This window comes from Bufo bufo, chromosome 2 (assembly GCF_905171765.1).
Source record: "Bufo bufo chromosome 2, aBufBuf1.1, whole genome shotgun sequence".
NCBI lineage: Eukaryota > Metazoa > Chordata > Amphibia > Anura > Bufonidae > Bufo > Bufo bufo.
Window position 1 is genome coordinate 116,117,938 of NC_053390.1, and position 26,755 is coordinate 116,144,692.

Below are 26,755 nucleotides of genomic sequence, written 5' to 3' on the forward strand. Positions count from 1 at the left end.
CCTACTAGATTTAAATTGGAATAAAATTTTTAAAAAAGCAAGTTTAAATGTCCCAATTCACAAAAAGTCATAATTAATTACGGTTTTTTTCGCCCTATAAGACGCACCTGCCCATAAGACGCACCTAGGTTTTTGAGGAGGAAAATAAGAAAAAAGGTGTGCGTTTGGTGGGTTTTGAACTAATGGTGGTCTGTGGATGACACTGTTATGGGGGCATCTGTGGATGGCACTGTTATGGGGCATCTGTGGATGACACATATATAGCATCTTCTCTTATGTGTCATCCACAGATCCCCCCCATAACAGTGTCCCTGTGTAGTAAATGGGGGCCGGCATCTGTTTCTGTAATGGCAGCGGGATCCGGTGCCTGCTTCATTCATAAAGTGGGCGGAGCAGGGGCATGACGTAGTGAGCTACGCTACGAGCGCCCACTCGGCCTCCTGACTGCCAAGAAGTTAGTAGTAAGTAGTACAGCGCTAGATTTAAGATGATTGGAATACTTTAACAATACCCACAAGTTAGATATGATTACCGTATACTACAGTGAGCGGGGCCCGGTGTAGTAGAATACAGTGACTGCACCGGGCCCCGCTGCCATTACAGAAACAGATGCCGGCCCCCAGCCCCTCCTCCCTCTCAGCCTATTCACCGGACGGTCGCAGCATTCGCTCCCATAAGATGCACTGCTATTTTTCCCCCACTTTTGAGAAAAATACGGTACTTCACTACTGTAAGAATGAAGGCCAATGCATGCAGTGCGTCACGTTACCGCAAAACGAACACATTAAGTGACCATGAAGAAGCATGCTTTTCATATGCTTCACTATATGGCACGCAACGCACAGTTAAGGAGCGGCAATACTTATACTTTCCATTGTGTTGTGTTCTGCTGTTACAGGTCACTGATAACTGATTAAAAGGGTTCTGCACTTTCATTTAACTGATGATCTATTCTCTATCCTCTGGATAGATCATCAGCTTCTGATCGGCGGGGGTCCGACACCCGGGACCTCCGCCGATCAGCTGTTTGAGAAGGCAGCGGCGCTCCAGCAGCGCCACGGCCTTCTCCCTGTTTACCACCGGCTCACTGACGTCACGACTAGTATCAACTGGCGTGGGCGCGGCTAAGCTCCATTCAAGTGAACAGAGCTTAGCCCCGCCCACGCTAGTTGATATTAGTCGTGACGTCAGTGGGCCAGCGGTAAACAGTGAGAAGGCTGCGGCGCTACTGGAGCGCCGCTGCCTTCTCAAACAGCTGATCAGTGGCGGTCCCGGGTGTCGGACCCCCACCGATCAGAAGCTGATGATCTATCCAGAGGATAGATCATCAGTTAAATGAAAGTGCAGAACCCCTTTAAGTAAATATGTTTTTTGCAGGACTAGACACTTGTATAAGTGACGGGAATGGATAGTCAATAGCTCAAGACAGAAGCTGTAAACCATTTGAAAAACTGCTGTCATTCAGCTAAGGCTATAAAAACTTGTAAACTCAGATTGTTAGCTTAAACTTTAAACATGACTATGGGATTCTACTAGGGAAATCAGGTTTTACAATAAATGCCCCTTCCTGGATCCTTCCACTGCCCTATCTTCAGCAGAAGATCAGCACACAAAGGAGAAGGCAGCGGCTTCCTAGCCAGTAGTTCTGTGGTAATGACATGTATGTTGCCTTTCTTTCCTTCAAGGAATGTATAAAATACATTTGCATATTAAATACAGAGGAGTCAGAGTCGGGGAGTCGGAGTCAGAGAGGAAGTACCAAAAACTGAGGAGTCTGAGTCGGAGCATTTATCTACCGACTCCACAGCCCTGCATACACATGAATAAAACCGTACCTTTGATGTATTTGTCCCATGTAGAGAAGCTGCAAAAATGAGGTTATAAACGTATGCAAATTATGCATGCGCCGGTTAATGACGCACCTCACCAGCAGAGGCCAGCGGTATTAACCAGCGCATGCGCACTGCACATGCCTGTGCATCTGCCCATAGTGGGCAGAGCACTGCACATGCCTGGGCCCGGCAGGGAAGTGTGCAGGAGAGAACTGAAGAGGATGACGCAAGATTATTACAGGGCGGGCCAGAGGACACCACGAGGAGGGGTTAGGTGTGCACATCGGTGAGGGGCCTGGGCACTTACAGCCATGACACCGTCCCTGGGCACTTACAGCCATGACACCTCCCCTGGGCACTTACAGCCATGACACCTCCCCTGGGCACTTACAGCCATGACACCTCCCCTGGGCACTTACAGCCATGACACCTCCCCTGGGCACTTACAGCCATGACACCGCCCCTGGGCACTTACAGCCATGACACCGCCCCTGGGCACTTGCGAGACCTAATTTGCATAAGTTTATAACCTCGTGTTTGCAGCTTCTCTACATGGGACAAATACATCAAAGGTACTGTTTCATTCATGTGTATGTGCGCAATAACGCTATATGAGCAGCATAAAACATGACAACGTGGTGACAGACTCCCTTTAACATCTTCCTACATCGACAAGACACAACAAGTCGCTCTAAGACGACTGCGAGTCTTCCTGACATTGGGCCATAGAGCAGCTGGAGCGGAATGACGTAATGCTGTGCTGAGGAGGCACACAAAGTACGGTAACACGTACAGTAAATGACGTATTACATCACCAGGCCTTTATAATAATCATCGGCACGGTTATCTAACACGACTGCCATTTCTGGAATTTCCATTATGCAACAAATTCCTTCTTACTGAAGTCACTGCTATTCATGAATAATACAATGGAAAATACCAAGTAAGATTTGTGGTCAGACGGATTTTTTGGTATGTTATTTCTTCATTGTTTTTTCTTTTTGGGACTATTTTCTGTCTATTACAAACAGGTAAGCACGTCCTCAAAGTAATATTAATATGAAAAAGATAAGTGATCTCATTAATGTGACCAAGATGTAATCATTATGGAGAAAAACATGTACCGTGTATCTACTAGCCCCATACATTTGCAGTCAGAAGTAATAAAGGTGAAAAGCCATGCTGATGTCAAAAATATCCTCTACAAAACGCTAAGGCAGTGCTCCAGACTAAAAAAAATACCTAGTAGCCATCGGCTCCTGAACTGAAAAATTTAGGAGCCAAATCAAATTTTTAGTTGCCAAATCGAAACCGAATCAAAATTTTGGTATCGTGACAACGCTATGCCGATCAGATTGGCGTAGGGTTGTTTTGAAACCAAAATTTTGATTCGCTTTCGTCACCATAAAAAAGTAATACTCAATACCGCGCAAAAAAAAAAAAAAAAAAAACACCAAAAAAAGCCGCGTGCATTTCGCATTTTATGAAACATTCGGCCCATCATAGAACAGTCCTATGCTATTTTTTGGGGTGACAAGGTGACAAAAAAAATGGTGAATGATCACCGCATAGAATATATTTTTTAATAATTTAATAGTTTGGACAGCGCTATGTAATATGTTTATTTATTTATTGTTTATATATTTTATATGTAAAATTGGGAAAGGGGGATTTAAATGTAATATTTTAGAGTACTTTCACACTAGCGTTTTTCTTTTCCGGCATTGACTTCCGTCACAGGGGCTCAATACCAGAAAAGAACTGATCAGGCATATCCCTATGCATTCTGAATGGAGAGTAATCCGTTCAGGATGCATCAGGACGTCTTCAGTTCAGTCATTTTGACTGATCAGGCAAAAGATAAAACCGCAGCATGCTACGGTTTTATCTCCGGCAAAAAAAACTGAAGACTTGCCTGAATACCGGATCCAGCATTTTTCCCTATAGGAATGTATTAGTGCCAGATACGGCATTCAGAATACCGGAATGCACCCGCACTGAATCCGGACCCATTCACGTCTATGGGGCTGTGCACATGAGCGGTGATTTTCACACATCACTTGTGCGTTGCGTGAAAATAGCAGTATGCTCTATGTTGTGTGTTTTTCACGCAACGCAGGCCCCATAAAAGTTAATGGGGCTGCGTGAAAATCGCAAGCAAGTGCGGATGCGGTGCGATTTTCACACACGGTTGCTAGGATGAAAGTCTATTCACTGTGTTATTTTCCCTTATAACAACATGGTTATAAGGGAAAATAATAGCATTCTTAATACAGAATGCTTAGTAGGTCAATATAAGGTCAATATAATAAATATTATATACACCCCAGTATAATAAACATTGGTGGCGCAGTGCGCCCCCCCCCCCAATATAATAAACATTGGTGGTGCAGTGCGCCCCCCCCCCCCCCAATATAATAAACATTGGTGGCGCAGTGCGCCCCCCCAACAACCCAGTATGATAAACATTGGTGGTGCAGTGCGCCCCCCCCATCACCCCAGTATAATAAACATTGGTGGCGCAGTGGGCAGTGCCAATGAGGGTTAAAAAAATAATTAACTCACCTCCTCCAATTGATCGTCTCCTGTTCTTTCTTCAGGACCTGTCAAAGGACCTGTGGTGACATCACTGTGCTCATCACATGATACATCACATGATCCATCACCATGGCAATGGACCATGTGATGAGCTCAGTGACGTCACCACAGGTCCTGAAGAAAGAACAGGAGACCGGCAGCTACGCGATCAACTGGAGGAGGCGAGTTCATTTTTTTTATTATTTTTTAACCCTCATTGGCACTTCCCACTGAGCCACCAATGTTTCTTATACTGGGGGGGGGGGGGGGGGCGCACTGTGCCACCAACGTTTCTTATACAAATACAGGAGGCGGGTGCTGGAATCAAATAGCCGACACCCGACCTTTGTGACAGGGAGCTGCGATCAGCGACAGTTAACCCCTCAGGTACCGCACCTGAAGGGTTAACTCAACTGCCGCTGATCGCAGCTCCCTGTCACAGAGGTCGGGTGTCGGCTATTTGATTCCAGCACCCGCCTCCTGTATTTGTATTACAGGTCAGTTTTCTTCATTGGTGGCGCAGTGGCCACAGCCCCTCCTCTCCTCCTCCCGTCTCTTCTTATTGGCGGAGGCGGCGGCAGCAGCACAGGGGGGGAGGGAGAGACTCCTCCTCCACTGCGCTGCTGAGAACGATCAGCTCCTGTGCCCCGCCGCTGTATTGAGCAGAGCTGCGGCGGCGGGTCTAGTCGCAAATGGCGACAAGACTAAAAAGTCTTGTCGCCATTTGTAAATTCTAAGTCGCATTGGCGACCATTTTGGTCGCCATCTGGAGCCCTGTAAGGGCTCATTCAGACGGCCGTATGGTGATTGCGGATTAGAAGTAGACCCATTTCACTTCTATGGGGCCCTTTTCTTCCATTCCATGGCTCCGCAAAACAAATAAAACATGTCCTATACTTGTCAGTGAAAATCAGGACGTGGCCCTATTGAGGTCTATGGGTCTGCAAAAATGCGGAATGCAATCAGTTTTTTGCGGTCGTGCTGGACTGTGAACAAAAAAACTGATCCGCGTTTTGCGGACAGCATAAGTCTGAATGAGCCCTAAGGGTACGTCCACACGTACTGGAAATTGTAGCAGAGAAGTCCACAGTGGTTGTTTTGGCAGTTCCGCTGCAAAAAACTTAACAATATCTGCAAGTGCTACATGTGGTTTATGCAATAGAAAAGCCGGCGGACTTCACCTTCTCCATTGCAGAGGGTGAAATCCGCTGGTCAGATCCACAGCATATGCTGCAAATCCACCCTGCAGGTTCAGTTACACTGCGTTTTGTGTATGCAACGTGCAGATGAGACTTCTTCAAATTCATCCATTTTGCTCGGACTGTACACCGCTCAGGATTTGTCACACGGCCATCAGTCACGTGTGAACCCAGCCCAAAGGAACTAAGCCTACAGGGGACTGTGACTTGCTGGTTATCGCCTCCTGTGGTCAAAAGGAGGTTTTTCCCATATCCGGCTATATCTGACCATTTGGGCGTGAAGGAAAACCATCCCTCTATATCCATAAGTGACGTCGGCCATGTTCTGCCAGGCCGCACAAAGATTTTCAGCGTGGATTTCACACTGAAAATATGCAAGAAATAACAGTAAAATACAAGTAGCAGAAAAAATCCGCACAGAATTCGGAGCATGCTTCAGATTTCCGATGAGTCGCAGATTTCCCCGTAACATCCGCAGAAAAAATTGCTGTGTAAGCATTTGAAGGTATTTGTACTGTATCCCTCTATAATGACTATACAATATTCCAGAACTTATATAATTTACCTTTTTTCTCTTGACTGGTCAGGAAGGCTGTACGCCCGTTCTAACAAGATAAAGAGGAACATCGGTTAGATATCGTTCGAGCGGCTGCTCGTGGAATCACAGTTCTTCCTCCACCATGAGATCTCAGGCACCTTTTAAACCATCAAGTAATCAAGATGATAGAAGTAAACATACAATCAGAAGAAGATAACTGCACACCGGCCAAAGTGAACACATGTCTAATACTATGAGAGCAGCTGTCAAGGAAGAGTATTCCCATCTTGGAAAGTGATGTCACATTGCTAGAAAATGCAATCACTTTATGACCTTTGGGGCCCCCACCAATCCTGCGGGTGAAGGGGCACAGTGTGGGTGTAGTGCCACTTCCCCTTTACAGTTTCGCAGCCATTCCTATTCACTTGAATGGGAAATTTTAGAAAAGGTCACGGCCCTACATCAGTGATTCATCCTCTTTGTCCTTTGGAATTGTGGAGGTCCCAAAGGCCGGATCCCCAAGGATCAAAAAGAAATGATATATCTTAGCAAAAAGCCACCACTGTACAAGATGGGAATACCTCTAATAAGTCTATAACATTCTCATCGATGTCACAGAGCTAAAATTAAAGGGCATCTGTCAGCAGATTTGTACCTATGAACCTGGCTGACCTGTTACATGTGCGCTTGGCAGCTGAAGGCATCTGTGTTGGTCCCATGTTTATATGTGCCCACATTGCTGAGAAAAATGATGTTTTAATATATGCAAATGAGTCTCTAGGAGCAACGGGGGCGTTGCCGTTACACCCAGAGGCTCAGCTCTCTCTGCATCTGCCAAGCCCTCTGCACTTTGATTGAAAAGGCAAGGCAGTGTAAAAGTGATCCTGTCTGCCTGGCCCTGTCAATCAAAGTGCAGGGGGTGCAGAGAGAGCAGAGCCTCTAGGAGCAACGCCCCCTTTGCTCCTACAAGCTTATTTGCACATATTAAAACATAATTTTTCCTAGCAATGTGGGCACTTATGAACATGGGACCAACACAGATGTCTTCAGCTGCCAAGCGCACATGCAACAGGTCAGCCAGTTTCATAGGTACAAAACTGCTGACAGATGCCCTTTAAATAAACATCTGACTAAACGGCCCAGAAGTAACACCAGCAAACAAATGGGAGGGATATCCATGCGTTCTCTTGGGACAGCCTCTGATCATATTGCACATTACCTCACCCTTGAGATGTACTTGTAGTACATTTAGATTATAGTGATGCACAAGCCAAGAGAAAGACCAGCAACGGTTAGCGAGATGGATCCTATGAGCAGGGCTACACATCCAAAATTGCAGCTGCAAGTCTCCAATGTAATGTATAATATATAGCAAATGAAACAGCAACAAGGGAAACTGGACAAAATGATCTAAAAGAAAATATACAGTACATGGACATGCTACAATGTGTAAAATAGTGTAGTGTAGACCCGCTCTATAAGAGCCATCAGGACCACCACCTGTTAAAGCACCATTAAAAAAAACTGCCACCATGACACACTGCAGTACTTACTACCCGGGTGAAGCAGAGATACTGATTTAGACAATGAAAGTGACTGAAGAAGTGAACGACCACTGACGCTGAACACACCATCTACAAGCAGGGATAGATTTTAATGGCAGACATATTTGAGCTCTTGGTTCTCAGCATCCAAAGCGGTGAATAGGGTGAGAGTTATCACTAAGATAGAAATACTAAAAGTTCTAATAAAAGGAAAGTGTTAAAGGCACTGGGCCTAAAGAGACATTGGACCACGGACTGTAGGATAACAAGGAGATGGCTTCCTGAAATATTCAGATGTATAAATGGATGACTCTCTTACATGCTGGAATTTACTGCATTATCCATCAACTCCACATTAAAGCCAGACATGCAGTCCAAATTATGAGAAATATTAAAACAGCGGCTATTTCAGTAGGTACCTATAAAAATTACCTGCAAATACTTGAAGTCCAAAGCAGCAGAAAGAACAATTAAAACATGAAAACATGAATTTTATAGTTTGAACACATTTCCAATATAGTAAAAAGGTTGTGCGAGATTTTAATAATAATGACCAACCCTCACCGGTCACATAGGCACAGCTCTGTCCCATTCAAAGGAATAGGGCTGAGCTGTAATACCAAGCACTGTATGCCAGCCATGAGGAGGCCCCAATGCTCACCAGAACATTGCAGCCTCTTCAAACAGTTGATCAGTAAGGGTGCCGGGTGTCAGACCACCAGCGATCACATACTGATGACCTATCTTCAGGATAGGTCATCAATACTAAAACACCCAGAAAACCCCTTTAAGTTTTATCAAACTTTTTCCTATTTTTCCCATTAGGGTATATCCATCTCTGCAACCTGCGCCTATGGCGAAAACATGAGCTGTGACAACCGTCTGCAACCTACACAGTAAATAGGTAATAAATGTATAACGTGGAACTAATCCGTTAAGCATAAAACTCCAGGTCCCTGTAATACACAATCTTGCCTTGAAGAAGACGGGGCACCCGCGCCTTTTTAACTTGCTGTATATACCGTAAACTACCTGTAATCTAAAAAACGGTACTCAGCTGGTGAACATTCAATACTGGCTGCTGCTTCTTAGTTCTCTAGAAAACACTACAATTCAATGGTACGTGACAACAACACTCACCATCCCCAGGTTCTCCGATAGAATGGTCACGTGCCAGGCGAGGCTTTCCAAGAAAATTTTTGGGAGAGGAATAAGAGTATGAGCGGAATCTAAGACCAGAAGATAACGGATCCTGGAAGATAAATATTTATTGGTGATTAATTTATGCAATATTATGGATCATATTAGAGGTTTATTGGTTTTCTGAAAAACAAATAATAATGAATGCAAAGGTTACAAAATTAAAAAGAAGCTACCAAGCAACTACTCAACTCTTCCATCCCCTGTCGATCGGATGCAGGAGCTCTGGTAGGCCTTTGCCATACACATGACCACTGCGGCCTTACAGTTTGTGAACAAGACCAGCAGGGACCACTGGAACATCTAAGCTGGATCAGTGGGGGAATGAAGAGGTTTTTTATTTTTTTGTGTTCTTTCCTATTTTTTTCCCCAGACACCATAAAAAGGTTGCTTAATTTTTATTTTTTGCATTAACACAATATAAAATATAAAATTAAAATACAGACTCCAAAAACTATGAATGCTAAACGCATTTACCTTACTCTGAAGTAGGGGTAAAGTCCCTGCTTGCCGGTTCTGAAAATCCCTCTCATTGCTCGTCTCAGAAGAGTCCAGCTCATCAGCGCTGTTCCCAAGAAAAATAGACGAATCCTCCTTAGATGGAGAATCGGCACTTTGATATCTGCTATATGTCCCCTCACTTTCACTGTCAGCATCAAGACCATCTAAGCTGGAACTGAAGAAATATGGAAATTGAATACGGAAAATGTAGCATTAGGCCTCATTCACACATACGTGGACCACAGTCCGTGAAAACCCGTCCTGCTGAGTGCATGAGCTTCGTGCCGCCGCCGCTGTACAGTAATACACTCATATGATCTATACCAAGTGTATTACTGTACAGCGGTGGCGGCACAAAGCGCATGGCGTCATTGCAACCAATCACACCGTGCGCTTGCGCACTCAGCAGGACGGGTTTTCGCGGGTGAGGCCTTACATGGTGGCCCTTCACTTGCAAGAACTTCAATCCAATACAAGGATGGGCCAGCTCCGACAGAGCGGGAGCAGCTGATGCATAGTAGTTCTCTGCTTGGGCCTATTTAGCACCCTCTACGATATTTATACACCCTAAGAGGACATATGGAGAGTTGCCTTTAATGGGAAGATTTTTTGCCAACCTGATGAAAGGTCTGGTAATTATTCAATGATAAACTGTCCGTCTAACGACACTATAATTGCAAACATATAACCGACTTGTCAGCAGCTAAGTAAATGTTTGTTCAGAGCTACAACTGTGGCTGGAACAGACCAAATATTTTCAACATATCCAATAAAACGGTGGCAGATGGAGAACATTTTAATTGACATAAAACAATGAAATTGTCACCATAGATGCAAATATTATAGCAGATATCTAAGCTATGGACATCGTCATAGAATGTCATTGAATCAGCGCTCATGCACACAAATGTATTTTTTTTCCATGTCCGTTCCCTTTTTTTGCGGTCCGTATGCAGAACCATTCACTTCAATGGGGCTGCAAAAATATGAAAAGGACTCCATGTGCATTCTGTGTCCGTATGTCTGCATGGCTGCTCCGCAAAAAAAAAATAGAACAGGTCCTATTATTGTCTGCATTACGGACAAGGATAAGACCGTTCTATTAGGGGCCGGCCATTCCAGTCTGCAAAATGCAGAACGCACATGACCGGTATCTGTATTTTTCGGATCCACAATTTGCGGACTGCAAAACATCCAACGGTCTTCTGCAACAATCGTTTTGCCATTTCTTTTTACATCCACATTCTCCAGTTGCCAGTACCTAGAGAAGATGATTACCGGCCATGTACATTCCTCAGCTCAGTTTTATAAGTGCAGAGCTGTGATTTGTGACTGCAGTTTAGCTACTGGGATAGTCTGAGCCACGCCTCCTGTCTCGCCATTGGTTCAGCCTGCTGCTCTCTCCCGCCCCCTGCAGCTCTGCTTCCTCACATTGGCTGTTGTGTACAACACAAGCTGATCATGTAGAGCAAGGAGAGCTGATTTCCAGTAAGTACTAACTAAACCATCAGTGAGAGAAAAAAAGTAATGCTATACATATATTGAGGCAAAGGAATCTTAGCAAAAGTGAGCCAGAATGGTTGCTCTTCTAAGGCTGGGACTAAACTGTGATCTTGGCCACAACGCCCAGTGCACAACCAAAGATCACTGTGTAGCAGTGCAAGCACTGAACTGAAAAGGGTAAAATTGTGAATTGCAATTAGCGACCCCAGATTTGCCAAAAATCCAGCACTGAACCTCATTCAGTTCAATAACTGCACTACTACACAGCCGTCTTCCATCCGACAGGTGACACTGCCAAGATCAGCGCGTAGCCCCAACCTAAGAATTATTTTCATAAAGCAACAGCATGTGCGGTATGCGGTCGCGATGAATAAAGTATTGCTGTTGACTGATCCAGTTCTCTGCCTGGAGAGCACACCTCAGGATGAGTAAGCATTGGGCAGATTAAGATGTATTGTCCATCTCCTTAATTACAGTGCACGGTCTCATGACAAAGGCTCTTCTAATAATATGATAACTGATACTTGGGCTACTTTCACACTGGCGTTTTGGCTTGCCGTTTGTGAGATCCGTTCAAGACGGATCCGTTTTGGCTATGTTAAAGATAATACAAACTGATCCGTTCTGAACGGATGCAGACGGTTGTATTATCTGAACGGATCAATCTGTGCAGATCCATGACGGATCCGCACCAAACGCAAGTGTGAAAGTAGCCTTATAGGGCTATTCCTATCTTCCAAAAGGATACACTTTGTTATGATGGTGGGGGCCGGACCACTAGGACCCCCTGGGATCCTGAGAATGAAGAGGTTGCAGAGCTGGTTTATTGTTGCATCCCCATTACTATTTTTCCCTACACAGTGGCATGCTGCGAATGGGACCAGCTGCAGTACCCTGCGCAGCCGGTTGACCAAGAGCATTGACATGCAGGGAAATCTTCGAAGAGGGCACAGCCCTAAAAATGAGCACTGCGCCTCGTTCAGCTTCAGGATCACTAGCAGTCCCAAAGTTCAAACCACCACCTATCATAAAGCAGTGGCATATCCTAGTGGTACATAAGTACTTTAGAAGATGGGACTACACCTTTAAATGTTCACTTAAAGGGGTTTTCCAAGTTTTTTTTTATTGATGACCTATCCTTAGGATAGGTCATCAGTATCAGATTGGGGGGGGGTCCTACGCCGACAGTTGGTTGAAGAGAAGGTGCGAGCCATGCCAGCACTTCATGGTTTACCTGCTCGCTGTCGACATCTCAGCGCTGAGCAGGTGTTCCTATTCAAGTGTAGGACCAAGCCGTCCCATTGAAATGAATGCAGTCTATACCAGTGAAGAGGAGAAGCAATTCACTTCTCATTACTATACACCAGTGACATTTCTGTCACCACAGGGGTAAAAGTCCTTGACATGTCTGTCACTATAAGTAAGCATGTGTAATCATTTTCACCCTTCACTTGTCTTCCTAAATATTTATAGTCAAAACCACAAGTGACAAGAGCAGGTAAATCCAGTTTACGGTTCCTTCTGCACCTGTTGGGTGGATTCACAGATACAGTATAACAGAGGAGCTACCTACCTCGCAATGAAGAAACTACATTATTGTAACCATCATAACCAGAATTTCCTTTCTCTTACATCATTACAAGATGCCATCAAGGGACATAAATTGGTCACAAATATTATAAGATACACAGATACAGAAACGTCTTTCGATAATGCATCAATCCTGAGATAATCGAACTAAGCCAGCGCTTTGTCACCAACACAGCACCTTCTGCAACAGGTCAAGCAAGTACTCTATACATGTCTTTAAAAGGGAAGGTCAATGAAAATTATCTTTTCATAGGTCATAGACACACATCAAAAGACTGCTCGGAATCACATTTTTTTCAGAATGAAAAGCTCAGTAGAAAAATTCACTTTTTATCCAAAAAAGAAAAGAAAGCTGTGCTGCTGTGGCCACCAGATGTAAGGCAGCTATCCTATGTCAATGTTTCAACTTTTAAACAGACCTTGAGACATAACATAGGATCATAGCTAAGGCTACTTTCACACTCGTGTTTTGTGCGGATCCGTCATGGACTGATCCGTTCATATAATACAACCGTCTGCATCCGTTCAGATAATGCAACCGCATGCCTCCGTTCTGAACGGATACGTTTGTATCATCTTTAACATAGCCAAGACGGATCCATCTTGAACACCATAGAAAGTCAATGGAGATCGGATCCGTTTTCTATTGTGCCAGATTGGCTCAGTTTCATCAGTCGGACACCAAAACGCTGCAAGCAAAGCGGAATGGAGACTGAACTGATGCATTCTGAGCGGATCCTTTTCCATTCAGAATGCATTAGAATGTAAACTGATCTGTTTTGGACCGCTTGTGAGAGCCCTGAACGGATCTCACAAACGGAAAGGCAAAACGCGAGTGAGAAAGTAGACTAAGCCAGTATCCGATCTGCAGCCCGCTGTTTTAGGGAAATTGCCCCTCATTAGTCAAAGAGCTGAGAGAACTGGCTTATTGTTATTATTTCTTCTTGTGAATAGTGCCTAGTAGGCATAAAGAGTCTTATAGGCTATGCGCAAAAATTAAATAGGGGTTGTGCCACTAATATAAACGCTCAACAGTTATCGTTGTTCTATGTCTTTCCCCAAATACCAATTATCAAAACGGGCATATTCTAAAGATATTAGCCTACCACTGCACCATGTAGCCAGGGCTGTCTTTACCAAGGGGCAAAAGGGGCAGCTGCCCCGGGCCCATTTGCTCCTGGGGGGCCCAAGGCAGCTGCCTTTTGAGCCCTGCTAGCCACTGCCCCGGGTGTCAGGCTGTCAGCTACACAGGGGGTGCTGCCATGCCTGCCGGCACTGAGTCCAGCCAGCGTACTGTGTCTGTGAGAGCTGTGAGTGTGATCTAGGACCTTAGATGACATCATCACCATGTGACCAGTAACCTAGCAATATTACTGGTCACATGGCTATGAGGTCATCACAGGTCCTACCAGGAGTGTTGTGACAGAAGTTTGCCTTAACTGTGGAGCTTTCTTTGTGAAGATTACATCAGAAAAAGGTGACAGGGGCTGTTATGCTAATATACTGTAAACTACTGTATAGTGGGGTGCTGTATACTGTGTGGGGGGGGGCTGTATACTGTGTGGGGGGCCTGTATACTGTGGGGGGGGCCTGTATACTGTGGGGGGGGCCTGTATACTGTGGGGGGGGCCTGTATACTGTGGGGGGCGCTGTATACTGTGGGGGGCGCTGTATACTGTGGGGGGGGGGCTGTATACTGTGGGGGGGGGGCTGTATACTGTGTGGGAGGGCCTGTATACTGTGTGGGAGGGCCTGTATACTGTGTGGGAGGGCCTGTATACTGTGGGGGAGGGCCTGTATACTGTGGGGGGCCTGTATACTGTGGGCGGCCTGTATACTGTGGGCGGCCTGTATACTGTGGGCAGCCTGTATACTGTGGGCAGCCTGGATACTGTGGGCAGCCTGGATACTGTGGGGGGGCTGTATACTGTGTGGGGGGCTGTATACTGTGTGGGGGGCTGTATACTGTGTGGGGGGCTGTATACTGTGTGGGGGGCTGTATACTGTGTGGGGGGCCTGTATACTGTGGGGGGGCCTGTATACTGTGGGGGGGCCTATATACTGTGGGGGGGCCTGTATACTGTGGGGGGGCCTGTATACTGTGGGGGGGCCTGTATACTGTGGGGGGGCCTGTATACTGTGGGGGGCCTGTATACTGTGGGGGGGGGCTGTATACTGTGGGGTGGGGCCTGTATACTGTGGGGGGGGCCTGTATACTGTGGGGGGGGCCTGTATAGTGTGGGGGGCTGTATAGTATGGGGTGCTGTATACTGTGGAGTGCTATACTGCTGTACTGTATACTGTGGGGGGCTGTATACTGTAGGTGCTGTATAGTGTAGGGTGCTGTATACGGTGAGGTGCTATACTGCTCTACTGTATACTGTGAGGTGTTGTATACTGTGGGCTGCTATACTGCTCTACTATATACTGTGGGGTACTGTATAGTGTGGGGTGCTATACTGCATACTGTGTGGTGTTGTATACTATAGGGTGCTATACTGCATACTGTGTGGTGCTGTATACTATAGGGTGCTATACTGCATACTGTGGGTTGCTGTAAACTATAGGGTGCTATACTGCATACTTTGGGGTGCACTGTAACACTAGGGTGAGCCGAGCCCTGGTCTCCTTCCTGCAGAGCGGTGCCCACTTCCAGCCTGAGCCCAGCTGCCCAGAGCACTGATCCTGAGCCGCTGGAGTCTTCAGAACTGAAGTATTTACAGTCATTCACTGTACTCTACCAGATGTGTGGATTTTTTTGGTGTGCCTTGTGGTGGAGGGTGTGATTGCCTGCTAAGGTGTGGGAAGGCGGGATCCAGGGGGCCCAAGTAAATTTTTGCCCAGGGTCCAATCAATATTAAAGACAGCCCTGCCTGTAGCAAATCTGTTTTGATATTCAGTTGCTGTATGTTATGTCCTGCATTGGAGCCTTTTAATTTATGATGAAGGAAGCAGCATTGGTATGAACAAAGGGTATAGTTTCTGGCACATGATCTTCTGATGTCAGGATATATCTCACTGCCCTAAGGCATGATGGGACAGTAGACTCATGATAAACCAGAAAGTAGGATTCAAGCATGGGGGATAAGAGAAAGCTGCAAATGGGAACTGTTACATCTGCACCTTTCTTATATTGATGACCTATTTTGAGGATAGGTCAGTATCATTAGCCTGGAAAATCCTTTTAATGAAATTTAGTTAATTTATCATACATGTAAAGAAATAATCTGTCTATAAACACAATTATTTCTTGTCCTACAGAAATTTGAATTTTAGTGCTGTTAAATACATTTATGATGTACAATATACGGTGTCCATTATAAGCTAGCATTTCAAGACAGCGCGAGTTCGACTGGGATATAATTTTATTGGTATTTTCTGTACTTAGCGGGATATTTCACAAAAATATTACTATGCAATGAATAGAGTATTTCAAATGAAGCATTATTACAATATAGATGCAATAAAAATGTTGTTCGGTTTTTATGCACATTACATTGTCCTGTCTGCTGTCTCTCCTGTGGCTGAAATTGTAGTCCACCTTCTCCTGCATTCAGTAGTGGACTAAGATGATCCCTAACTTCCATGCCCCCTTTCTCCTCCCAGTGTTGGCATAGTAAATATATCACAGTGAAGCAGGAGGAGCCGCCCAGTCACCTTTCATCCATTCATCCCTAAATTCAAATAAAGAAATAGCTAGATCTCTCTCCAGACAGTAGAGAAGGAAATTGCGGGGAGGGGTACTGCCTACTATAGTGCATTTATTATTGAAATCGATGGGGCTGTGTGTGAGAGCAGAAACAGAGCTTCAGCAACTGGGGAGCAGGATAAGCAAAAGCTGATTGCAACAAACTCTTGGAAGATGCAGACCACTTGATGGTCACACTGGACTAGCTCCTGTCCACCAAAAGAAAGTGAAGAGACAAAAGGTGCAGAGGGATGAGTAAAGTAGTCATAAAAGGTGAAAATTACACTGGAGAGCAGTGTTTTTTTTTTTATTAATATAGTTAAAGTAATGAACTGCATTAGTCTGTTTTATTTTCTTTTTGAATTCATGGGGTAACCCCTTTAATGTGGTTGTCTAGTTTAGAAAACCCATTTTCATATACCCTATTAGGAAATTCAGAGTTAATAGAGGGCTCTTCTCTGCCCATTGAGCAGAGAGATTACAATGAGTGTCCCTTGCTCTCTAGGACCACAACCCATTAATTTGAATAGATACTTTGTAATCAGAGAAAGTGAAAACTGAATGCAAGGTTTCCTCAAGGATCACTACCGGTAATTACTGTGGATCTCAACAGGGGGCAGTGGTATCAGTTTTTTGTCAAGGCACCTTTCTAACAAGCATGGACTGTCCAAGGACTAGAACCTTAAAAAGTGGCAACCTTACTATTGGAAACATTCTCAACAGAAGAGCGCCTATTTTATGGAATTATTCGCGTCTATCATGCTTCATTCTAAGTGTAGACAGCTTTAGAATCATTGCGTCCATTAAACTTTTCACATTCATAATGACCTAAAATGCTTTATCATAAGCCCAGGGAGATTATCATCTCCAATCCACGATGGACCAATGTAAATCCATCTGGGATAACCGGGATTAAAATTCCTAGCAGAATAAAAGCAAGGACATTATACTGAATCAGCTTCACATCACTGTCTGTTAATAGAAATACACTAATAAATATGGTATTCGGGATTCTTACCTTCTTTTCTTTACACTTGAATAAGCTTCATCCCTGTCAGTGCCATACCCTAGCGTCCTGCATAACCGATTTTGTCCTCCAGGTAAGTGTCTTGAAGGTAACCTGTAGGAGTCTTCGCTCACCATCTCAGGAGAGGTGCATGCTGAGAGACTGCTGTCTCTTAGAGAGCTCTCTGATGTTTGGGTGGAGTCAGACTGGTCATTATATGAAACATCCGTGCCAGCATTCAAGTGAATGAAATTGACATCTGAATCATTGACCTAAAACCATGACGAATCTTGTTTTAGACATTTAGCACTTTCCAGTCATATATACGTGTAAGGGTGGTGGCACATGACATTGTCAATATACTGGCACAGACAAGAATGATAGAATTTAGAAAAGTTACATTTTTAACCTCCCCAACAGAATGACCAGTAATCCCCAAAAAAGGAAAATATTACTTGCCTCATCTACTACCATGGAGTTGACATACACCTCATCATTCCCATTGAGCATGGTGGCGAGTCTGGTCGCAGCTAGCATGGTGGGGGGGTATCTTATCCTCTTGAGAACATCTACTGATGAATGTCTTTTGTCTGAAGAAAAAAGCATAGACCACATAAAATGTTACTTGTAGGAAAGAGCTGGTGTAAAAAAGTAATAATGTACCAGAGCTAGTAAGGCCAAAAAATTATTTCTAAACACTGCATCTTTGAAAACATTTAGGCCTCCTTCACACATACACAGTGGGTCATTTACTAACAGTTTTACGCTTCTTTTTGGCACAAAATTATTGCACTTACCTTATTTTCCGACTTTTTAAAAGGCGTTTTTTATGCCACACTCGAGTGTCGAGGGGAGTCGTGAGGGTCGGGACTCTAGCCCCGGTAAATTTACAGATTTTATGCCAGAAAAAAAAGGCGTAAAGTTGCTGAAAAATGAAGCCAGCCTAATTTATGACAAGACGCCCTGTCATTAGGCACATCTTCTGGCAGCAACACTGGCATAAAAGAAACTAAAAAGACAGTCAAAAAGTGACAGTCTTAATAAATTATCCCCACAGTTTTTAAACGTTTGAACGAAACTTCACGTGCTGTTCATAATGTTTTATTTTATTATTCTTTTTAGTGCCAACATATATTTTCTTATTTCTCTGTTCACTTCGCTGAGGTGGACACACATGCTCAGTTCCATTCTTCAACCGCCTCCTGAGCCGTGACTGGGAGAGAGCTGCATCAGAAAGGACATACCCCCTGAGCTAAGTGTTATTAAATAAAAGGTTTTTAAAAAGTTACCAAGTGTAAAGATGCCACCTGTGACGCAATGAATACGCAAGGGAAAGCATCGCTTATGTGGTCACCTAGATCATCATTTCGGGGCAGCAGGCCGTCCTGTGTACACAGGGATCTGCTGACCAGAAACAATGATTCTCTATGGGGACAAGCGATCAAAGTGGTCAACCCTTGTCCCAATACAGCAGAGGTGATTGCAGAAGGTAAATGCAGAAAATATTGGGAAGGAACAGTTTGGGCATCTAAAGACCCCTTTACACGGGCCAAACAGATTGGGTAACTGGTGCAGTTGTACAAGCCCATAAAAACAGTCACCTATGTCAACATAGAAAGTGAAGAACACATATTGTGTGTGGTTATAACCTCGGTCAGGTCAGCACTGTGTGGTACTGTCAGCGTATATATTAAACACACAATCCTGAAAGGTATCAGAATGCACGGGCAGTCAAACACCTTGGAGAAGAGTAGCCAAGGCTCGGTTCACATTGGCTTCATGGCTTCCATTTTTTCCAGGATCTATGACCAATCTGTTATGACAATCAGTTTTTTCTTTACAATGGATATTTCATGACGCAACGCAATCTCATGGAGAAAATAAAAGTACAAAAGTGTGAAGTATTGTTCCACCTGTCCGATACAACGCCGAGCACTGCTTAGCAAAAGTGGCCAGAGGTCCTTGGTGACAGCAGGCCGTATAGTGGAGGAGAGCAAATTACTCAGGACTGAGAACAACATTCTGGCGCTGCTTTGGGATGAGCGGCTCAGGAATAGAGGCATTAGACTAACTAGATATTTTCCGCCAGCAACAAGATACGACAAGCTGAACATTTTTACTGAGATTACTGCATTTCTCCGCTGGAGAGAGGCAGAGGTCCAAGCCACAATTCATCCGTAACGATCATTAATCCCACACATGCACACAGTTTGTCATCTCTGGGGGATTGAATTTACCTTGCAAACAAAAGAAGACATAGAAGGGTGATAAATAATGAAATGTGATAATTATATGTTACCCAGAGCAAGAAACTGCTTAACCCAGTCCTGCTGAGGCACAGGTCTGCGTAGACATGACGGCGGTGGCGGCTAGACCGCGTTGTAAAATGTGGCGCATTTCTGGTGCATAATGTCACGTCAAGTTTTAGTCCTTTTTATCAAGCAAATGCAGCAAAAGAAGAAAACCTCAATGTGTGTAGCTCATATGTTCTGGCTTTCCAGCTCAACAAGGGGGTGCGGCTTAGCGTAAAGGGTTGGTCGTGATACTGATGACCCATCCTCACGACAGGTGATCAGTATCAGATTGGTGGGGGTCCGAATCCTGGCAACCCTGCCCATCAGCTGTTTGAAGAGGCCACGTGGATGAGGACTGCTGCGTCCTATTCAACGTTGTGATCAGGGCGGTGGAGTCGGTAACCCAAAGCCCTGACTCCAACGCCTGCATTTTAACATAGTCCGACTCTGACTCCTTCATAAATGGCCAATAATTTAGTAATAACAAAATTCCTGTAGTAAAATGGGAACATCGGGCTGTTTCTTACTATCATGTAAGTAATCAACTAGATAGAACTTAAACCATATTTATTAGAATACAATTTCTAAAATTCCCGGAAGAAAACATGACTGCACTAAGAATATAATAACTGGAAAACACTGTTATACACTTAATAATTGTAGCTCTGCATGTACTTACTGGAAATGCAGAGAATCATGTGCAAGTCTACATGGAAATAAAAGAAACATAAAAGGGTTGTCTGGGAATAAATAACTATTTATAGGTGCCGCAACCTACCTCAGTTATGAAAAATTCATACTTACCTGCAATCCGCAGCTCCTGTCACTTGCTCCTGTGTGTCTGTCTTCCGGTCCGTGGCTTGTTTACTTCCTCTCAGGCATGATCATCTGCTCTGCTGAGGCCAATGACTGGATTCAGCAGTGACGTTTCCACAAGAGACATCACCACTGCTGAAGCCAGGTAGCTAGATGATCATCCCAGTGCCAGGGAGGAATTAAACAAGCCGCGGCCTGGAAGATGGACACACAGGAAACGGCAAGCAGGACCAGAGAGGCGGGTAGTAGGTTAGGCTATGTTTACAGTAACGTTGTGAAATCCGGCATTTATGCCAGAAAATGGTCAGATCCCTTTGTGGTAAATGGGATCTAACATTTCCCGTTATTATATGGCTATGCCAGATATGGTGGACTATGGCAGGCTGTTCTACTGGAAGAGCCTGACAGATTTCTAATGTTACTGTGAAAGTAAGTTAACTATGATTCTTTCTATACTGGAGGCAGGCTGCAGGCTACTGTGAAAAGTTACTTACTCCTGGACAACCCCTTTAATTCTGTCTTCCTGTTCTCTCTAGCAGTTCTGAGATGACTGCAGGCATGTCCAGTAATAAACTTATCTTATCTCTTATCTTCATTACTGAGCATGTGCAGCACAGTTTCAGGCATTGTAACTAAGGGCCTTGAAGCAGTATGAAGATAGCTAGTATAAGGGACAGGAGAGGTGAGAACTGATTATCTATCACCACTAGAACACCCTGCTTATCACTGTTTATAGTATAAGGGACAGGAGAGGTGAGAACTGATTATCTATCACCACTAGTACACCCTACTTATCACTGATTATAGTATAAGGGAGATGGGAGAACACAGGAGAGGTGAGAACTGATCATCTATCACCACTAGAACACCCTACTTATCACTGTTTATAGTATAAGGGACAGGAGAGGTGAGAACTGATTATCTATCACCACTAGAACACCCTACTTATCACTGTTTATAGTATAAGAGACATGGGATTAGACAGGAGAGGTGTTGAGCAAACTTGTGTTTTCAAGTTCGGCGTACAAGGTTTGGGTTATCTAAGAATCCCGTTATGGATTCCGCTACCACAGACCATAAAAGAATTCTATGACGGCATGCACCACGGAAGACGATAAGAGGCATTCCATATTGCATTCTGTCATAATAGAAGTCTATGGCCAGCAAAAAAATAATTTGGCCAGTAGCAGAAGTTGGTTTATAGAGGCAGGACACCAGCTTGAGAGGTTATATTATTAAAGGGGTTATCCAATATCATAAACTGCCCCGCATGTGCCAGGCCCCTCACAGGAAATATACTTACCCCGCTCCCTGCGCCTCTCCTGCTTCTCCCCGTGCGCCAATAAAACATCCGGTGTCGGGGAGGAGCAGCCAATGGAGGTGGGGACGGGAACTAGCCTCCCTAGCATCACTCACGATTCTAGGTAGGCTTGTCCCAGTCTGCCATTGGCTGCTCCTCCAGACACCGTATATTTTCATCACCACACGGGGAAAAGCAGCAGTGGCGGTACGGGGACCAGGAGCGGCGCAGGGAAAGGGGTAAGTATATTGCCTGTGAGGGGCCCGGCATATGGGGGGTAAGTTTATGATATTGGATAACCCCTCTAAAGGGGTTGTACAGGGTTTTTTATGTGACGGCCTATCCTCAGAATAGGCTATCATTAGCTGATCAGTGGGGGTCTAATAGACTGCACTCCGCCAATCTGCTGTTTTGTGTAGTTATGCTGCCAGAAGTCAGCACCTGAGCTACACAGCACCATTGACATTGTAGCTGTAGGAGCTTGCTAGCATAGCCCTGCTCCCATTGACTTTAATGGGGGAAACGCTGTAGTAGAGAGCTCCTGCTGCTACAGTGTTGATGCCAGAGGTCACAATAACGCCTGTACAAGCATCATAGCCGCCTGTTCAGGCCATTTTACTCCCTGGAAAAAGACTTATGGGTATTTTTACGCATGGTCTTTTTCTAGTCAGGAGCGCTGTATCAGAAGAGCGCCATGTATGGCAGCGTCAGGTGGGCGCCATGTATGGCAGCGTCAGGTGGGCGCCATGTATGGCAGCGTCAGGTGGGCGCCATGTATGGCAGCAGTGGTCTTATGTTTAGTGTATGATGTTGGATAAATGTAAAATTGTCTACATTTTATTTCTGCATAGGAGACTAGCAACGGTTTCCCTGCAGAAATATCAGCCTCATAACATTGTGGGCCTATACATTATATATGTGAATTACCGCAAAATTTGTACTCCTCCTCGGCTAAAAATACTCCTCAAAAAATTGTTAAGAGGAGTATTTTTACTCTGCTGGAAAAAAATATAGTGCGACCTCTGCTTGGGGCTGTGTAGGTCCGGTGCTGACTTCTGTTGACAGAGCTACACAGAACAGATGATCGGCTGAGATGTAGGGTGTGTGGGACCACTGCCGATCATGAAAGTTTCATTAATTACACAACAGTAATATAATCCCTGGGCAACCTCTTTAAAAAGACACATGAAAACTTCAGATTAAAATAAAAATAGCCCCATTTACTTAAGTAGATTCTAAACCACAAGGGCATGGCCACATGGGGTAGAATTTCAACAGTGGATTTACACACATTTCCCCAGCAAAATCCGCATTTTCACTGTATGCATTGATAAGGGTAAAATCCAAGGTGGGAATCCTCAGCATAAATTTATGTTGGCAATTTGCACTGTGGATTTATTTTATTTTATTATTTTTTTTGCATCATGTAGATGAGCTTTCTTAAAATCTGATGCACTTTGCTAGTACTGTAAAACATTGCAGATTTGCCGCTGGCAAATATGTGGCAGCAGATCTGCAGCATATATATCCTTTCTGGGAATGCCCTAAAGGTCCTGAATTTGTGCCAAATCCGCAGTCAAAAATCTACAAAACAATCTGCCACTTCTGTATATGGCCTGATAGGAATATTTCCATTCAGTATTAGCAAACTGAGATCTTAAAAGGGGTTCTCCAGGAATTACCGTAAGAAAATGAAAATGCTTAAAATATTTATTATAAAAATGTTTCCAAATACCTTTTATTAGTTATAATGGCTCGTTTTGTCTGGGGAGCAAACATTAGGAGAAATAAAATTGCTGCCGTCCTATTAGTGAACACAAAACCTGTTCTAATCACACAGCAGGACAAGTTACTTCAGAGCAGTGATCAAAATGGCTACCTCATCCTCCTGATCCTGAATACAGATGATAAGATCTTTAGCTGAATCTCTGTGGGAATCGAGTTCATGAGGAGACATGAAGTACAGAGAGGACATACTGTGGTAATAGAGACTATTACACATCCCCACCCTCATGTCTATACTTCATGTCTCCTCATGAACTTAATTCCAACAGAGATTCAGCTGAAGATCATATTAACCCCTTAGTGACCACGCACATTTTTTTTTAAATTGCATTCCAAGAGCTATAACTTTTTTGTTTTTTTTATCAATGTACTTAGTTTTTAATGCACCATTTTAAATGCATGTAATTATTGATTAAAGCAAGCTGTTTAGCTAAAAACCCCTTTGTTTACGTCAGTAAAAAGGCGTATTAGTGGTAACTAAGGGGTTTCAGAACCATAATCCCTGACAAGCAGAGCAGAGAGGAAGATGAGGCAGCTCTTTAGCTCAGTGTTCTGAAGTAACTTGTCCTGCTGTGTGATTAGGACAGGTTTTGTGCGTACTAATAGGACTGTGGCCATTTTATTTCTCCTAATGATTGCTTTCCAGACAAAACGAGCAAATACAACAAATAAAAGGTATTGGGGAATATATTTATAATAAAGTAATATTTAATCTTCATTGGTGGCGCATTGGCGACAGCCCCTTCCCTCCTCCGCCCCTCTCTCTCCTCACTGGTGGCAGCAGCAGCACATGGGGGAGGGTGAGACCGCTTCCTTTTCCCCTGTGCTGCTGAGGGAACATGGCGCACGCTGAAAGAGTAGCGCAGCCTAGTATCGGTAAATGGCAAATCCCTGTATCGAATCGATACCGGTACAAAAGTATCGATTAAGTATTGATAATTCAATACCCGGTGCAACCCTTATACAAACAAAATAAGGTACGCCAATGCATACCTGCTTAGTGTATGCAAAGAGGACACCCTTTTAGCATACGTCGGTTGCAGTACATGGGGTTCCATAGATATATTCTAGGTGTGCACGGAAAGCTTTCACATTACAAACCCGAACAGACCCTAATATGTTAAGCAACTTTGTAAATACAGTTCAGCAGTTGCTCCGGAGTTCTGAAACCTGCAGAATTGTGAATGCAGCTCCTGTCTATAACACAATGCAATGCAATGTATTTACAGAGCTACTCTGTTTTTATGCAGGTTAATTCTATATATACAGTGATGTAAGGTGGACGTTCACTTTAAGTATAACAAGTTGGAAGCAGACGTTTGTCTATGTAAGAACCACTAAGCAGCCTATCATCTTTAATGCGATGGGAGTAGTTGTACACCTTTTATGCTTGAATGGGTTACTAGGAGACTGGATTCACAGTTGTCTTTGCTGCCAGAAATAGAATCTCTATGGGGGATTAGCTGTTCCCTTAAGGTGCTTCTGGCTGTGTCAAGGGAGATGATAGGGTCACAAGTAGATAAGATATGTAAATAAGGAGGCGCTGTGCTTACAGGACGAATGCTCTGTGGAGGTCCTAGTGCCGGAACACCGCCCTTCTGAAAACATGCTGTGATATACAGATAATTTACTAGTGATGGGGTCCACACACAAACATCCTCACTTTTTCCAAACTCAAACCTTTAGGGCTCTTTCACATGACGTGAGTTTTCCATCCGATTGCGATGCGTGAAGTTAACGCATAGCATCTGGACTGAATACTGACCCTTTCATTTCAATGTGTATGTGAGTCATCTATGCGTTCAAGAAAAATCGCAATACGTTCTATATTCTCTATGTTTCAGGCAGCCAAGGCTCCAGACAATACTGATTGAACTTACGTGCAAAACCATTTGTTTTTCCCTGAACAGATCGAGACACAATCCATATCGTTGGTGTGAAAAAGGCCCTAGGCTGGGGTGACGCTGAGACTTTTTGATGCTGCCGCTGATTGATTTTAGCTATAAAGCTGCAGTCCAAAAACACATTAGGTTGTATGCAATCTTGAAGAGTACAGCTGTCACTTAAAGCGAACCTTTCACCTGCATTTCACTTAATAAACTATCAAAAGTACCTTATAGATCATCCTCATTGTGTTATCATACAGTCTTGTCCCGCTTTTCTGCCATGTATATGCATGAAAAAAATCGCGTTATAAAGTACTCTTCTCCAGCTCCACAAGTCACGATAGAAGTTAAGGGGGTAGCCCTTCCCTCACTCCAGGCTGTAACTCCCCTGCCCTAACCCCGCCTCTATGCAGTCTAATTGACAACCGGCTCAGTCGCCGGGACCGCGCTTGTACAGGCGGCACATGCGCAGTCGGACTCAAGCACGATCCTGTAACTGAATCACGCATGCGCCGTGCCCGATGCCTGCCTATCTTCTCTTCCTCGCGCGCGCCCCGATCTTCACGCTCCATGCGTCCACGTGAAGAGAAGACAGGCAGGCATCGGGGACGGCGCATGCGCGATTCAGTTACAGGATCGTGCTTGAGTCCGACGGCGCATGCGCCGCCAGTACAAGCGCGGTCCCGGCGACTGAGCCGGGTGTCAGTTACACTGCTTAGAGGAGGGGTTAGGGCAGGGGAGTTACAGCCTGGAGTGAGGGAAGGGCTACCCCCTTGACTTCTAATGTGACTTGTGGAGCTGGAGAAGAGTACTTTATAAGGCGATTTTTTCATGCATATACATGGCAGAAAAGCGGGACAAGACTGTATGATAACACAATGAGGATGATCTATAAGGTACTTTTGATAGTTTATTAAGTGAAATGCAGGTGAAAGGTTCGCTTTAAAGGATAACTGTCGTATGTTTTTTTTTTTTTTTTTGAGTATTGGATTGTGGCGATTAATATCACCTTGGTGGCCCTATTTCAACTTTTCACTGTGTATTCAATTACCCCTTAATTCCACATTTTTGTTCCCTGTACTGCCTATATTTACCTGTGCTTAAAATAGGGTTGCTAGGCATGGTCCGTCTATCTGTTGAAGGACGGAGCACGCAGCGTGCAGGCTCACATTACTGACAGCCAGGGACTGTAAGTAAATGATTAAAGCCAGGTCCTCCCCAGCAGCTGATAACAGTGCCTGGGCTGTGTGCACTTCTCCCTGTCCCTGCGCTTGGCAGACGCTCCCTCACTCAGCAGAGCTGGAGAATGCAGAGTTGGAGCAGCGCAGACCAGGGAAGGGAGATCTGCCATCTGCTCAGTGTATAAATGAAAGCAACATGTGGTAAGAGGACTCTTTGTGCTGCAGGAGATTAACCCTTTAGGGGGGAGGGCTCTGGTTACTGACACTTTTAGGGGGCTATTGTTACTGGCTAGTGAGGGCAGGCGGGATTAGCCT

At 44.5% G+C, this 26,755-nt stretch overlaps 1 protein-coding gene across 5 annotated transcripts in view; it reads right to left on the bottom strand.

Annotated features, from left to right (window-relative positions):
• The window catches only part of ARHGEF28 (Rho guanine nucleotide exchange factor 28), a 245,723-nt gene that overhangs the window by 77,287 nt on the left and 141,681 nt on the right, over positions 1-26,755 (bottom strand). For 3 of the 5 annotated variants that reach the window (XM_040421453.1, XM_040421455.1, XM_040421456.1), the window contains 6 exons: positions 17,638-17,768; positions 17,191-17,450; positions 9,368-9,566; positions 8,831-8,942; positions 7,700-7,780; positions 6,174-6,213 (listed from right to left, as the gene is read on the bottom strand). In XM_040421453.1, coding sequence (XP_040277387.1) covers positions 6,174-6,213; positions 7,700-7,780; positions 8,831-8,942; positions 9,368-9,566; positions 17,191-17,450; positions 17,638-17,768 — 823 coding nt within the window. The remainder of the gene's footprint in view (positions 1-6,173; positions 6,214-7,699; positions 7,781-8,830; positions 8,943-9,367; positions 9,567-17,190; positions 17,451-17,637; positions 17,769-26,755) is intronic. The other 2 variants (XM_040421454.1, XM_040421457.1) reach the window with 1 other exon arrangement.